This window comes from Danio rerio, chromosome 6, assembly GCF_052040795.2.
Source record: "Danio rerio strain M-AB ecotype USA chromosome 6, GRCz13ab, whole genome shotgun sequence".
NCBI lineage: Eukaryota > Metazoa > Chordata > Actinopteri > Cypriniformes > Danionidae > Danio > Danio rerio.
In genome coordinates this window covers 54,292,501-54,306,070 of record NC_141026.1, presented here as the reverse complement: position 1 = coordinate 54,306,070, position 13,570 = coordinate 54,292,501, and the positions used below count along the sequence as shown (strand labels likewise).

The 13,570-nt window shown below is 31.5% G+C and overlaps 1 protein-coding gene across 4 annotated transcripts in view; it reads right to left on the bottom strand.

Moving 5' to 3' along the window:
* Nucleotides 1–13,570, bottom strand: part of esyt1b (extended synaptotagmin-like protein 1b) — a 72,430-nt gene that overhangs the window by 14,560 nt on the left and 44,300 nt on the right. For 3 of the 4 annotated variants that reach the window (XM_087258014.1, XM_087258016.1, XM_087258017.1), the window contains 20 exons: nucleotides 13,291–13,376; nucleotides 13,156–13,204; nucleotides 12,392–12,481; nucleotides 12,215–12,310; nucleotides 11,092–11,163; nucleotides 9,603–9,689; nucleotides 9,369–9,515; nucleotides 8,154–8,260; nucleotides 7,599–7,752; nucleotides 6,590–6,766; nucleotides 6,424–6,506; nucleotides 5,736–5,784; nucleotides 5,569–5,658; nucleotides 4,896–4,991; nucleotides 4,703–4,774; nucleotides 4,537–4,623; nucleotides 2,737–2,883; nucleotides 1,051–1,217; nucleotides 823–955; nucleotides 70–164 (listed from right to left, as the gene is read on the bottom strand). In XM_087258014.1, the coding sequence (XP_087114140.1) occupies nucleotides 70–164; nucleotides 823–955; nucleotides 1,051–1,217; nucleotides 2,737–2,883; nucleotides 4,537–4,623; nucleotides 4,703–4,774; nucleotides 4,896–4,991; nucleotides 5,569–5,658; nucleotides 5,736–5,784; nucleotides 6,424–6,506; nucleotides 6,590–6,766; nucleotides 7,599–7,752; nucleotides 8,154–8,260; nucleotides 9,369–9,515; nucleotides 9,603–9,689; nucleotides 11,092–11,163; nucleotides 12,215–12,310; nucleotides 12,392–12,481; nucleotides 13,156–13,204; nucleotides 13,291–13,376 (2,084 nt within the window). The remainder of the gene's footprint in view (nucleotides 1–69; nucleotides 165–822; nucleotides 956–1,050; nucleotides 1,218–2,736; nucleotides 2,884–4,536; nucleotides 4,624–4,702; nucleotides 4,775–4,895; nucleotides 4,992–5,568; nucleotides 5,659–5,735; nucleotides 5,785–6,423; nucleotides 6,507–6,589; nucleotides 6,767–7,598; nucleotides 7,753–8,153; nucleotides 8,261–9,368; nucleotides 9,516–9,602; nucleotides 9,690–11,091; nucleotides 11,164–12,214; nucleotides 12,311–12,391; nucleotides 12,482–13,155; nucleotides 13,205–13,290; nucleotides 13,377–13,570) is intronic. The other variant, XM_087258015.1, reaches the window with a different exon arrangement.

The following is a 13,570-nucleotide window of genomic DNA, read 5'->3' as shown; positions in this document are numbered from 1 at the left end:
TTAATAATATTATTCTGTTCATAAATGTTGCCTCAGGATTAGCAGAATAAGTTGAAGTCTTTAACTCACGGTTCTGTTGGTTTATCCAGGTGTTGTGGATCTTTATGGGCTGATTCCTTATGTTCAGCAACATTAGTAGTGGAGTCAGGCGCTTTACTGAGATCCTGTAAATGACAAGCAGCAATGCCTTTGATCAACAGATCATTCAAAACAGCTTTTTTTATTTTATATATATCTAGCATATTTAATAAAATATTTAATTATCAAAACATAAATGTGCCTAAATAAAAGTCACCTTAATTCATGTTATTATAATACCGTAATTATTCAATTAGATTTTACAGAAAAAAAGAAACTTAAATGTAATTGATTAATTAAAACCAACATTTGGTCAAGACAGCATAACAAATAACCATATCCATAATAAACTTGCAATAAAACATACTTTTAATAAAATATACTTTAAAAAAAGGATGGATTTTATATTAAAAACATTGAAGACAAAAAACCAGGGGTACATAAATGCAAACATTTGCATATGATACATATTGCTTCCTATATTAAAACAACAACAAAAAATATATGTATACAATTTTATCAGAAATCTATATTTATATTCATATTTTATGTAACATAAAATCAATAATAATATAAAAATTAAAATAGCAGTGAGTTTATTTAAAAAAATGTTGAATAAAATAATTTAAATATACACATTATTCATTAAAATAAAACGATTAAATGGAAATTAAATAAGTTTTTTATTTTGATTAAATTGTAAAGTTTAGCTTTACACACACACATGCACACACGCGCACTAACCTCAGTCGGCATGTGTGTTTTAGGTGTTGAAGGTGTGTGTTGCTCCTCAATGGCCTGAGTTGTTTGTTTCTGATGTTCTTCAGGCAGTGATAAAGGGACTGGAAAAGTAGATGCTGCAAGTTCACTCAACCTGCTGAAGACACAACAACAAACAAACAAACAGATTCAGCTCTCAATCAAACTCAGTTATATGCTCCATATAATATCAGCAATCATAATCAGTCAAACCTTTGCTTTGCTGGCAGTGTTTTCTTCTCCGACTCTTTACTGACTGCAGCGGGTGAATGTTCAGCAGTAGCTGGGCCTTTTTCTTCATGCTCTTCTCCTGTTGAATGATCTTCAACAACGGGCTTCTGACGATGAAAAACACTCAAATCCAGCCTTGAGTCCAAAATCTGGAAAGAAAAAAAAAAAAGTGCAAATTTAGCCGTTCATAAATGGCTTATGGGCTAAACTCACAACTAGCCATGTGGTAATCTTAATATTTCAGGCCCATTTATGATTGTTGTTAACATTTATTACATCTAAAAACTCAAATATCTTTTAAAGAAGAGAGTGATATAAATTAGCTATGTATAATTTCAAAATATGAAGTAAATACATAAAGATCTGACTTAAGCTATGTGAATCCTACATAAAACATACCTGTACAAAAGAAAAACAGTAGACAGGCTGAAAGAAAATGCTAAATCATTTTCTACCTGTCAGTGGCTTAAAGCAAAAATAGTTTCTTTGGTTATAGATTTTAACAAGCAGCTGCACTGGTATTTCAAATGCAATATTACAGGATTTACATTATCTCTGGAATACTCGATTCTGATTGTTAAATCATGACCTAAGTTTCAAGTTATGTTATTCTCAGATAACAACCGGTCAAACTAATAACATAGGCTCAAAGGATTACGAATCTTGACCGTTAGTAAATATATTCATCGTGGATACACTGAATCTTTGGCTTCTGAAAATGATGTGCTGAAAATGGCACTTCCAGTTTTCAACTGAATCAGAAAAATAGCCGTAAAAATGAGCCAAAGAAGTCTATGCGGCGCCACACTGGCCAGCACAGCAGTGTTCATAGTGCTTGTTTCTCTCTTCCTTCAGCCATAGTCGCTGCACTGTGTGAAGCGGCTTTCACACTAGACGCAGAAATGGAATACTTGATTCTGATCGGTCAGTCGCAACATTCCAAGATATGTTATTCCCAGATAACAACCGTTGTAACTAATAACACAGGCTCATCCGAGTACTTCAATCATCTTAACTGTCAGTGAATATGTTAACCTCCATATTTATGCCTGTCACACTCCACTGTTCTTGACTGCTTGGCACCCTTTTGTGACCGAATAATACTTAGGTTAGTGTATGCTCCATTCAATTCTGTCAGGTGTGCATTTAATTAGAAAAAATGTTTAATTATTGTAACTCAAAACGATGTTGTGTGTCTAATTTGTCATATAAGGCATGTAATAAGTGGGATAAAGCACATCCCGTTGGTTGTTTTCACAGTATAAAACCATTCAGTCCTACACAACAGCCCTCCGCATTGTATTAGGCTGCCAATACCAGAGATGCTGACTAGAAAAAGCTCATTTTTAAAACATAAAACTTTGAGAGATCGCCTAAACATGCCCAAACAGAAATGCGTACAGCTTTGGTTTATGCTCAGTTTACATATTTTGTACTTTAAAATAGTCGTAACACAGTTTGTATGCCAGTCAGAATCGGAGAACAAGAAAATAGAGAATAAATTAAGAAAATGCTTTGGATCTGCAATTTCTGACCATTTGATGGATGCACCTCTAGACACAACATGACATTACCTGCAGAAATGAATGTAACAGACTGAAAGAAGTGAAGTTTATGTAAACTGAAAGGACATGTTGGAGAAAGCGATCAGAGAAAGCTCAGTCTGACCTTGAGTTGAGCTCTGAGAAGAATCTGACTGTCAGCAGCTGCTCCATCCAGACTCAGCCATTGGTCCATCAGCAGGTCTGTTTTAGAAAGCAGCTCTCTGATTGGCAGAACCAGAGAGCCGAGCGGCTGCTCGAACGCACTGGAAAGCTGTGATGGAGAAAAGAGAGAAAAACGACAAAACACACCATCAATGATTACTACTGACATTTAGAAGGTTTACTAGGCAGGTTAGGGTAATCAGGCAAGTTATTGTATAACGATGGTTTGTTCTGTAGACTATCAAAAAATATATAGCTTAATAGGGCTAATAATTTTGATCTTAAAATGTTTTTTAAAAAATTAAAAACTGCTTTTATTCTAGTTGAAATAAAGCAGATAAGACTTTCTCTAGAAGATAAAATATTATCAGAACTACTGTGAAAATTGTCTTGCTCTGTTAAACATCATTTGGAAAAAAAAAGAAAACAAATATCAAAGGGCGTTTAATAATTCACAATTCATCAGTATATCAAGTGATCAGACTAGTTTGGCTCCTGAACTAATTGGTTCCACATAATTTCTCAAATATATACTTAACAGCAACAGTATAAATACCAATAGTTAGATAAGATTTAGGCATTTAAATAGATAAAAAATGTAAAAATCAAATATATTGAAAGCACAAATATTTTACATCATATGTCAAACAATATAATTATGAAATACAACTTAAACAGAACTAATATTACTATTGTATTATTCAAATATTAAATCTATGATTAATTTTAAACATTCAATTAAATACTTATTACAACAGATGAAATGAAACTAATATTAATTGTCTATTCATTCATAATTATTTTAATTAAACTTGTGATACAATTAAATGTACTTAAGTTCAAACTCCAAATGTATTAATTATAGTTAAATGTAAAATACAAACATTTAAATGGTTTTTAATTACTGGTTTTATTTACATTTTAATTGTATTTAATTACACTAGATTTACATGCATTTATTTTCCAAGACATAATGATGCCCCAAATATAGACAGTATCTCACACAAAATAAATTTACAATTCTTATCTATCGATTCATATTTTTAAATATTAAATAAAATGAAATACCTATTACAACCATTTAAATAAAACTTATATTAATAATCCATCTATAATTAATTAAACTACATTTTAAATGTAAATTCAGATTTATAATACAATTAAATGTACTTAAATTAAAATTCTAAACTGATATTAAGATTAATTCTATATATATTTTAAAACATTTTAATTGGTTTTATTTAATTTTTTTCTATATTTTAATTTGCATTAATTATACTACATTTAAATGTAGTTAATTTACAAAACATACTAATGCTCCAGATATGGGGTTACCACTTCACATCAGATTCAAGCACTTCTAAGGACTTTTAAAGCACTATTGATTTTTAAAATCAAGCGCCATTGTTCACATTAAAAATGTCAAAGTAACTTTCTGAAATTTAGACCATTTAATAAAAGGTTAAATTCAATACTGGTGATATTCAAATGCAGTTTCTGAAAGATTGATAAAAGATATTTGTCATCAGACAACATTTTTCAATTAAGAATTTCTCAGATTTTTTTCGCTCTGTTTTTGACAGCAGCACATTACAATGGTTGAAAAAACACCATGAACGATTTTTTTTAATTCAAGCACTTTCAAAATCCTGTATTTGTTTTAAGTACTTTCCAGGCCTTGAATCTATATGTCTGAAATTCAAGCCCTTTCAAAAAGTGTGGGAACCCTGCAGACATAGCATCAAAACTCCATGCATTTTACCTTGATAATAAGAATCTCCTCAGTAGGTTTGTGAACCAGGAAGTGAAAAGCTTCGCTCCACTGAGGAGACATGGATCTCTCACACACCTTTAAGCAGAAATATTTAAATGTAAAGCTCAGAACTGAACACAGAAATAAATCTTTACAAAAAAGCACAGATTTGCACCTTAGTTTTGTGAGTGGTGTCTCCTAACACCAGCTCTGCGGCAGCTTTAGGCTCTTTTCCACTCTTCTTCAGCTGCACAAATAAGCACAAGCATCAAATTAAGCAGTAAATTACAGCATTTAAATCAATTATTAATCAAAATGTGTGTGTGTGTGTGTGTGTGTGTGTGTGTGTGTGAGAGAGAGAGACGTACAGGCAGATTATGAGCTCTTTCCAGGAGGATGAAGAACAGAGCAGCCGATGGCACACTTTTGTTCAGGTATGAATGATCTGACTGTAACTGCACAGCCTGAACACACAGAAAATAACTAAATAAGACACTCATTTGATTTGGCATCATAACATCTGTCCCATAATCATATTTATTAAAATAATAATAATAGTAATTTAAATAATAACAATAATGAAATGAAAATAATTTACTAACAAATTACTTTAACTGTAAATGCAAAATGTGACATTAATTTTATTGTTCAATATATTTAGATGAGTTTATTCAACTAGCTATATTACATAAGTTGCAATTTACAAATAAAATTAAAAAGCAAACTCTAAAAACAAATTAAATTTAAAAAATATATTTATAATAATAACAATACTTAATAATAATAATAATAATACATAGTACAAATATAAAAAATAATGTTTAAAATAATAAATATTTTTATATAAACATAATATCAAATCATTTAAAATGAAAACTGATCTTGCAAAATTACACAGTTTTTTAATGAAAACTTTAATCACTTAAATATTCATAAGCCACTATAAAAGTAAATATTTTAAGTCAGTATATAATATAATATAGTATAATACAATATAATACGATACATTACAATACAATACAATAAAGATTTAATGAAGACCTTTTGCAGTGGGTCAGGTTTTGTCACTGTGTTAAGCCACTCCAGAATCAAATGAACACGACCATGTTTGACGTCACTCAGAGAAAACCACTGACACAGAAAGAAAACAACAACAATTATGAAAGTAAGAGATTATTAAGGAAAGAAACCAGGGATGATTTACTCACTCTGTCAGTGATCTGAGACTGAATGATCTCCTGTAGACTGATCTTCACCCTGTGGACACATCACTTTATTTTAGTATCTCTTAAATAGTTTCTAGTCTGTTTTTTTTTTTAATCTGATGTATTTTTATTCAATTGTATGATTTTTTAATTATAAAAATCTACTTTATTTATTTATTTATTTTAATTAATTATATATTTTAATTATTTTAGCATACCAAGCTAGGGTAAATAATAAATGAAATATTTTATTGTCATCTAGTTGAAATAAAACAAAATCTTTACACATTTTACTTAGTTTAAAGTTTTTTTTTTTAAGGGTTTAGTTTTGTCATTTTAGTCTTGATTTTAGGTTCTAGATTTTAGTATGATTTGTAACTCTGCTCCAAGTCTCAAACATGTTATAAATTCACTGTAAATTGCATGGGGTTTATTGTTTTTTTGTGTGTATAGTAATACAATTTAATTTAATATTTTGTTAATTTTAATTAACCTTGTATCTATGAACAAATAAATAAATTTATTTAAAAAAAAAAACGCTCATGGTTTTATTGTTATATATTAAATTGTAATATACTGTTATTATACAGACCCACACACACACACACACACACACACACACACACACACACACACACACAGTTAACCCAATTAATTTTAAACAACCAACCATAACCACATATCTACATACCTCCCTAAAAAGTCATCTTTGTCCATATCCTTGTCGAAAACCTCTACGAGCACTTCAGAAGAGGAGCTGGAGGTCAGAACCATCTGGAAAACACATTGATTACATGATATTCCATTTCAAACCATTTTTAACATCAACCTCCATAAACCTGCAGTCCTGAGCGCACCTCATACATCTCATTCCAGGTGGGGTTGAGGTTCTCCTTGATTACGTGACTCTTAAATGTTGTGTCACCGATGTGGATCTTAACATACGGGTCACTTTTCCCCTTCACCATCCCACCCATCAGACCATCCTTCGCCACCAGATCTTGAGCCTCCAGCAGGATGAGCCGCAGAACACCCTGAAAACATCACAACACCTCACTGCTATGCTGGAAAGAGGGCCATTATATACTGTTTTTAATAATATTGCAATGATTGTATTAAGTGCTTCCATACTTCATTTAGAGCCATTTTCCCAATATATATTTTATGCATGTATTACAGTGTAAAAAGTCTGGACACTCTACTATACAGTTTTTTGTTTTTATTATTTTATTAATTAGACATGGCATATTTAAATAATAACATTTAAGCAAGAGTGCTCATGTGAAAATGCAAATGTAATAATTATTCAATAATAATAATAGTTATAATATAATATATATATATATATATATATATATATATATATATATATATATATATATATATATATATATAGTAAATAAACAATTTACATTACATTTTAGAATACATTGACGTCTGATATTTTCTGTTTTGCCAATGAAAAAAGTTCCAAAAAAGACAAAGCAGAATATTTGTGCATCTTAGAGCAACATTGCGATATTTAATTCCTAAATTAATCAGTTTTTAAGCAAATCATTGAGTAAATGATTCAATAATCCCTTCACAAAGACTTGCTTGCTGTACTTCGAAATGAATCAGCCATTTTGAACGAATCATTTGAACAAATAAAGCACTCATTAAGACAGGAATTAGTCGCCACCTACTATTGTTGTGTATATATATAATATATATAAAGAAATACTGTTTAACTATAATAAACAAAATTCTGCAAAATGACTGAAAAGTTGTTTTCACCAAAATCGCACCCTGATTATCAACAGTCTGACATCTATTTATCCATGATCTAAAAATCGAATGTAATTTATTTTTTAGAGCACTTTTCACCTCTGTACCAAAGCTGGGGTCAGGGCTGGTGTGCAGGGGTCGAAGGTCATCTGAACTGGAGACTTGTGTGACCTCTGGTGCCTCCTCTTCTTCTGGGACAGAAACTGAGGACGTCCTGCTGACGGGAGATGGAGGAACCTCCTCAATACTAGACCTGAAAAGCCAAGAACACACACACATACGTCAAAGAGAAATAGCTTATGTTTATTTTTACCATCATGTAGCCAAAAAAGTGAGTGACAGGCTGACTCCGCCCTCAAGCCAGTAAACACCAATCAGAAGCAAGATATCATTAAAGAGTAAAGGGAGGAGAAAATGTCACATAAATTAAAAAAAATTGATGACAAGCACAGATTCTTATCAACAAACACCACAATATTCCAGCTGTGTCCATTTTGATTCAATATTGAGTAAATATAGACTTCTGGAAGAGATTTTAAGTTTTAAAGAATAGATTTACAAGTGAGCTATTGTACTGTGCAGATGTATTTAGTTCAATTCTACAAGAGGTTTAAGTGCTTATTAAATATGGTCTAGATGAAAAACTTCTCTCACTTCTGCATGAGCTCCTCTTGTTGTTTTCTTCTGATGCTGGACTCTTCATGATGTTTGGGCTCCTCATGCTGCTCCTCTGAGCTCTCCATCTTTTTAGGGCAAAGAATCTATAACAAAGATAAAAGCACATCAAGTACACAACACTTCAGCAGAAAAGTTCATGCAAATGTGATCGATCATGATGGAACCATATTCATGTCTTTTAAAGAAAATTGGGGGAAATGTATTAGAATGTACAAGCGACGATAAATACGATATTTATAATATTTCTTGAGCAAAAACGGGAATGATTTCTAAAGGTTAATGTGACACTGAAGAAAGATGCCATAACGCTAAAAAATCTGCTTCACAAATAAAAACATCTTAAAATATATTTAAATAGAACCTTTTTTATTTATAAGTTTATTATAATTTGTTTAAGATTTTTCTTTACTTTATTTTTTTGAGACTTTTGAACTGTATGTATTTATGTTATTTTCATAACTGATTTTTTTCTATTTCTCCTGAGAAAATTTAGGATAAAAAGCCTAAAGTTGATGTTTTGAAATGAATAAATTACATGTTTATATTAAAAATATTAAAATAGTTACTAAAGATTGTAATAATATTTAACACCATTACTCTTATTACTGCAGCTATGGAAAAACTTGAGAGATTATATTGCTTATTAATAGTAATACTGTTAATAATTATTAATAACGTTCTGTATTAATTAATAGTTTACTCTCTGAATTACTTATTAGATTTCTTCCAAACAAATAATAATAATACAATAAAATCACAGACGATTTTTGACATGAAATTAAATGGTTTTTAGATTTAGGCAACATAATCACAATGTTTTAATTTATGATGAGTTAAGTGAATATTCGTTGGAACTTTCTATCACAACAGATTAAATATTTTCTAAATATAAAACGCTCTCAATTACAATAATGTTACTTGAAATTTGGAAGAAATATTATCAAACCTATCAAAACAAATATTTAAATTTTACTCAAATCAGTACCTGATAAATCAAGCAAAGAAAATTTCCTCTTAATTTATATCATACTTGCACATTGTTTTATTTTAAAAAGTGTAACCTGGTTGAGAAAACCTTTCTGATTTATTGTAGCTTTCCTTAACAAATAAGCTTTGTGTGACTAAAAGCTCAACATTTTACTTGATGGTTAAATGGCAAAATCCAAGATGCAAAACAAACAGATGCTGTACCTTCAGCTGAGCTCTGAGCAGAATCTGACTCTGAGGTGAAGCTCCGTCCAGATCCAGCCACTGGTCCAGCAGCAGATCCGGCTCAGAGAGAAGCTCTTTGATAGGAATCACCACAGACCCCACGGAAAAATCCCAGTTATGGGACAACTGAAAAGAGGCAAAATATTATGTAGAAAGTTCAGATGAGATGGTAAAGTGTGCTGAAATGATGTGCTGTTGTTTGCATTGTCTTACCTTCACAATAAGGTCTTCATTCAAAGGGTCTCGAACCAGAAAGTAAAACGCTTCATCCCATTTAGGAGTGCTGGTGCGATCACACACCTACAGCGCACATCCGACAGGGAAATTATTGACAGAATAACAATCAGAATCAGTACATTCCCACTACTGCTCTCAAAAAACTATTTATTTAAATTATTATTAAATTATTTTTAAAAAAACTTTTATTTTTTAGAGCAATAGTTGGCGTGTGCTGATTTCAGTTTAATCTGCATATAATAATTTGGATAAAAAGAAGTCAGTCTTCACATCCTAAATACCCTGAGCTGGTACTTGGACCAAATTAAACAGAATAATAAACAAAGAGATACTGCCACTGTTGAGGTCTTTGCACACTGCAGTCTGAAATTTTCGTGAGCTTTTTTTACTTTGTATCTATATACGAAAAATTCGGCAAATAAAACCTTGCAAAACCGAGTCCGATGCGTATTAATCCATAACGAAAAAACGCACAACATTTGGGAATCAATTCAAGCAGTGATGTTTTGATCTCCTCTCTTCTACAAAATAGAAAAGAGGAATAGGCTACATATTCTGTTAACCTAATACTGCATAAATTATTATCAAAGAGCTGTGCTGGATTATTCCTAAATGCAAAGTGTATTTCAAGAAATAAGTGAAATTTTGATACAATGCTTGTGATAATTCACACATTCAAGTACATAAACAAATCCTGAACAGAGACTGGCAGTACCATAGACATTAATAGATGGAGGTCACGTTGATGTATCGGAGCAACAAAGCGATGTGCACCATGAGTCGTCTAGCTTTCTATTATAATGTGTATAGGCACATTACATCAAAGGTATAGATACACGCACACACGCACACACACAGACCAAATCAGCAGCAGGGGACAGTTGCGCCAATCACTGAACCAAGCATAGGGGTTGTCAACTGTGTGCCACATTCTGTCTTAATTATGTGCTGTTTGTCAAAGTTATCAATGCTGATGGCTCAAGTGACAGCATTCACTCCGCTTATACCGTGGCTCTGAACTGTCAAAACACCTCTCAATTCGTATTTTCAGATGTAAAAAATGAAAAATAATAATAATTAAAAAAAAAAAAATCAAACCTGATTAAACTTTTTTTATGACACCCATAAGTTTTAGGGGCGGTGTGTCGATACGATTGACACAATGTGAGTTCGAAATAATTTTTTACTAGCGAAAATTACAGACAAAAATTTCAGATTCAGTGTGCAATAACCTTTACTCGAAAAACAAAAACAGATTTTCTTTTTTTTTTGAGAGAGAGAGAGAGAGAGAGAGAGAGAGAGAGAAACAGTGGACGTGTGCTGAATTTTCTTTGTTATTCTTTTTAATTAGCTCAAAGTTTCTTCAGGAACTGTGCACACTGACTTCATTATTGTCATTAAAATGATTTGCTGCCATAAAACTCTAAAAACAGATGCACCAATAAAAAAATTAAAAGATTCTCACCGTTGTTTTTCGAGATGTTCCTCCTAAGACCAGCTCAGCTCCAACTTTAGGCTCCTTCCCGCTCTTCTTGAGCTAATTAAAAAGAGAAAATAAGACATCTGTTGCAGATGTTTCAGACATGCTTCATTTAAGAATCTACTCTGGGATTTTCATCCACAAATTCAACAGGAATATATACAGTATATCTTCAATAGTTTAGAGTCCAAAAGAGTTTTAATGTCTCCGAAAACTAATTAAAATACATTACAACTGTGAATTAGTGAAATATTATAGCAATTTAAAATAATTATCCATTTCTTATCCAATCTTAAAGGAATAGTTTACCCCTAAGATTTAAATTCTCACCATTTGTTCACTCTTAATTTGTTTCCAACTTTTAGAAGTTGCTTTTTAAAGCTGAAGACGACAAATGTTGGTAAAAGTAAAAAAAAAAAAAAATAATAATAATAATAATAACTAAAAAAAACTGTAGGGGTCCCCAATGACTTCCACAGTAGGAAAATAAATATGATGAGTCAATGAGGACCAAGAATAGTTTGATCACCTATGCTCACCAAAATATCTACTGTTCATCAGAAGAAATATGTTAGGAATATGAGTAATTTATGTATAAACGGTCATTCTTGTGTGAACTATCCCTTTTTAATGCCACATGCTCCTTTAGAAGTTATTCAAATATTATAACTTGGTGTTGAAAAAAATGTGTTATTACAATCAGTTGTTAAATATAGGCTCTTTTGGGTACATTTTGGTTAAATAGAAATAATTTGTAAATGTCTACTTTAATATTTGATAAATGAAAGAAAATAACCTTGTTTTGACTTTGAAATAACAGTATTCTGCTTATAATTTAGGCAGATTATTTTGCTTGTTTTAAGGAAAAACTCACTTAATCTTGCCACACTATTTCTGAAAGCAAGACAAATTTTTTAGTCATCTAGAAAATGCTGCTTGATTTAAGAATTTCTAGATAATTGGACTAAAATAAGCCTTTTCTGCAGTATTTGAAACTGAGGTCTCTCGCCGGAGGTTCTCAGTCTTCATTAGCTCTCTATATAATCTCATTGCAGCCTAGTAGAATAAATGAGCTAATTAAAGAGCTAACATTAGTGTTAATACTCACAGGAAGCTCATATGCTTGCTCCACATACACAAACAGGAGAGCTGCAGACGGCACTGCCTTATTCAGAAATGAGCTCTTTGATTGGAAACGCAGCACCTGTTGAACAAGTCAACCAGTTAGTTTCATCAATGTATATTCAGACAGAGGCTAGTTTAGGAAGACAGACGGCTCTCTCACCTGCTGTAGTTTCTCTGGTTTAGTTACTGTGGGAAGCCACTCCAGAGCGAGATGAACACGACCACGCTTTACATCGCTCAGAGAAAACCACTGACACACAAACACAGCCATGCATGAGAATCTCTGCGCTTAATTTATCTTTATATGGTATCACTTTACTTGAAGAGGTGTTCAAAAGACTGCCTTTAAACCTTTATAATCATGACAAGACACATGAATGTGAATTTATACATGCTTATAACAACTGTCATTAAGTGACATTTGCTCAGTTGTAACATTTTAAATGCAAAGATGACATTGTTTGTTGTGCATGACACAATTTTAATAGACATGTTTATGACAGATTTATGACAAATTATGTTGTAATGTCAAGTTGTTATAATTTATTATAATATTGTTTTTATTTATTATATATTGTTTTTTTGTAATCATTTTTATTATTTGTTTTTATTTTTCTTATACTTGTTTCTTTTATTACTGTTTATGTAAGGCACTTTGAATTGCCACTGTGTATGAAATGTGCTATATAAAAAAAACTTGCCTTGCCTTATAACAAAGATGAAGCAAATACAAGTTGGCAATGTCATCTGTGCATTTCAAATGACATAACAGAGGAAATGACACTTATTAACAGCTGTCATAAGAATGTTGTCATGACGTGCAAGTCACGATTATAAAGGTTTCATGACACCCCCATGTCTTATGAACACCCCTTCAAGTAAAGTGTTACCCTTATATTTGACTCAAGCACACACACTGCTCACCTCATTAATGTACTGAGAGCTGATGATGTCACTCAGATTCATCTTCAGCCTAAGGAAAATAATACACAGCTGAATAATGCTAAACATAATCAATAGAAGAGTTATAATGCAATACATTAGAAGAAGCCTTCATACCTGCCCATAAAGTCATCTTTCATATCCATGTCCTTATCAAAAACTTCTAACGTGAGCTCTTGACCCGGAAGCTCCGTCAAAACCACCTTAAGGATGATAATGGGAAGTATTGTCACAATTTAAATAAGTGTAGAATTTGCAGCATAAACTAAAATGTATATTGGCTACTATTAAATTACAAAATAAATGCAAACAATATGTAAATAGCTATATATATAGCTAAATATATATATATATACACATATACATATATATATATATATATATATATATATATATA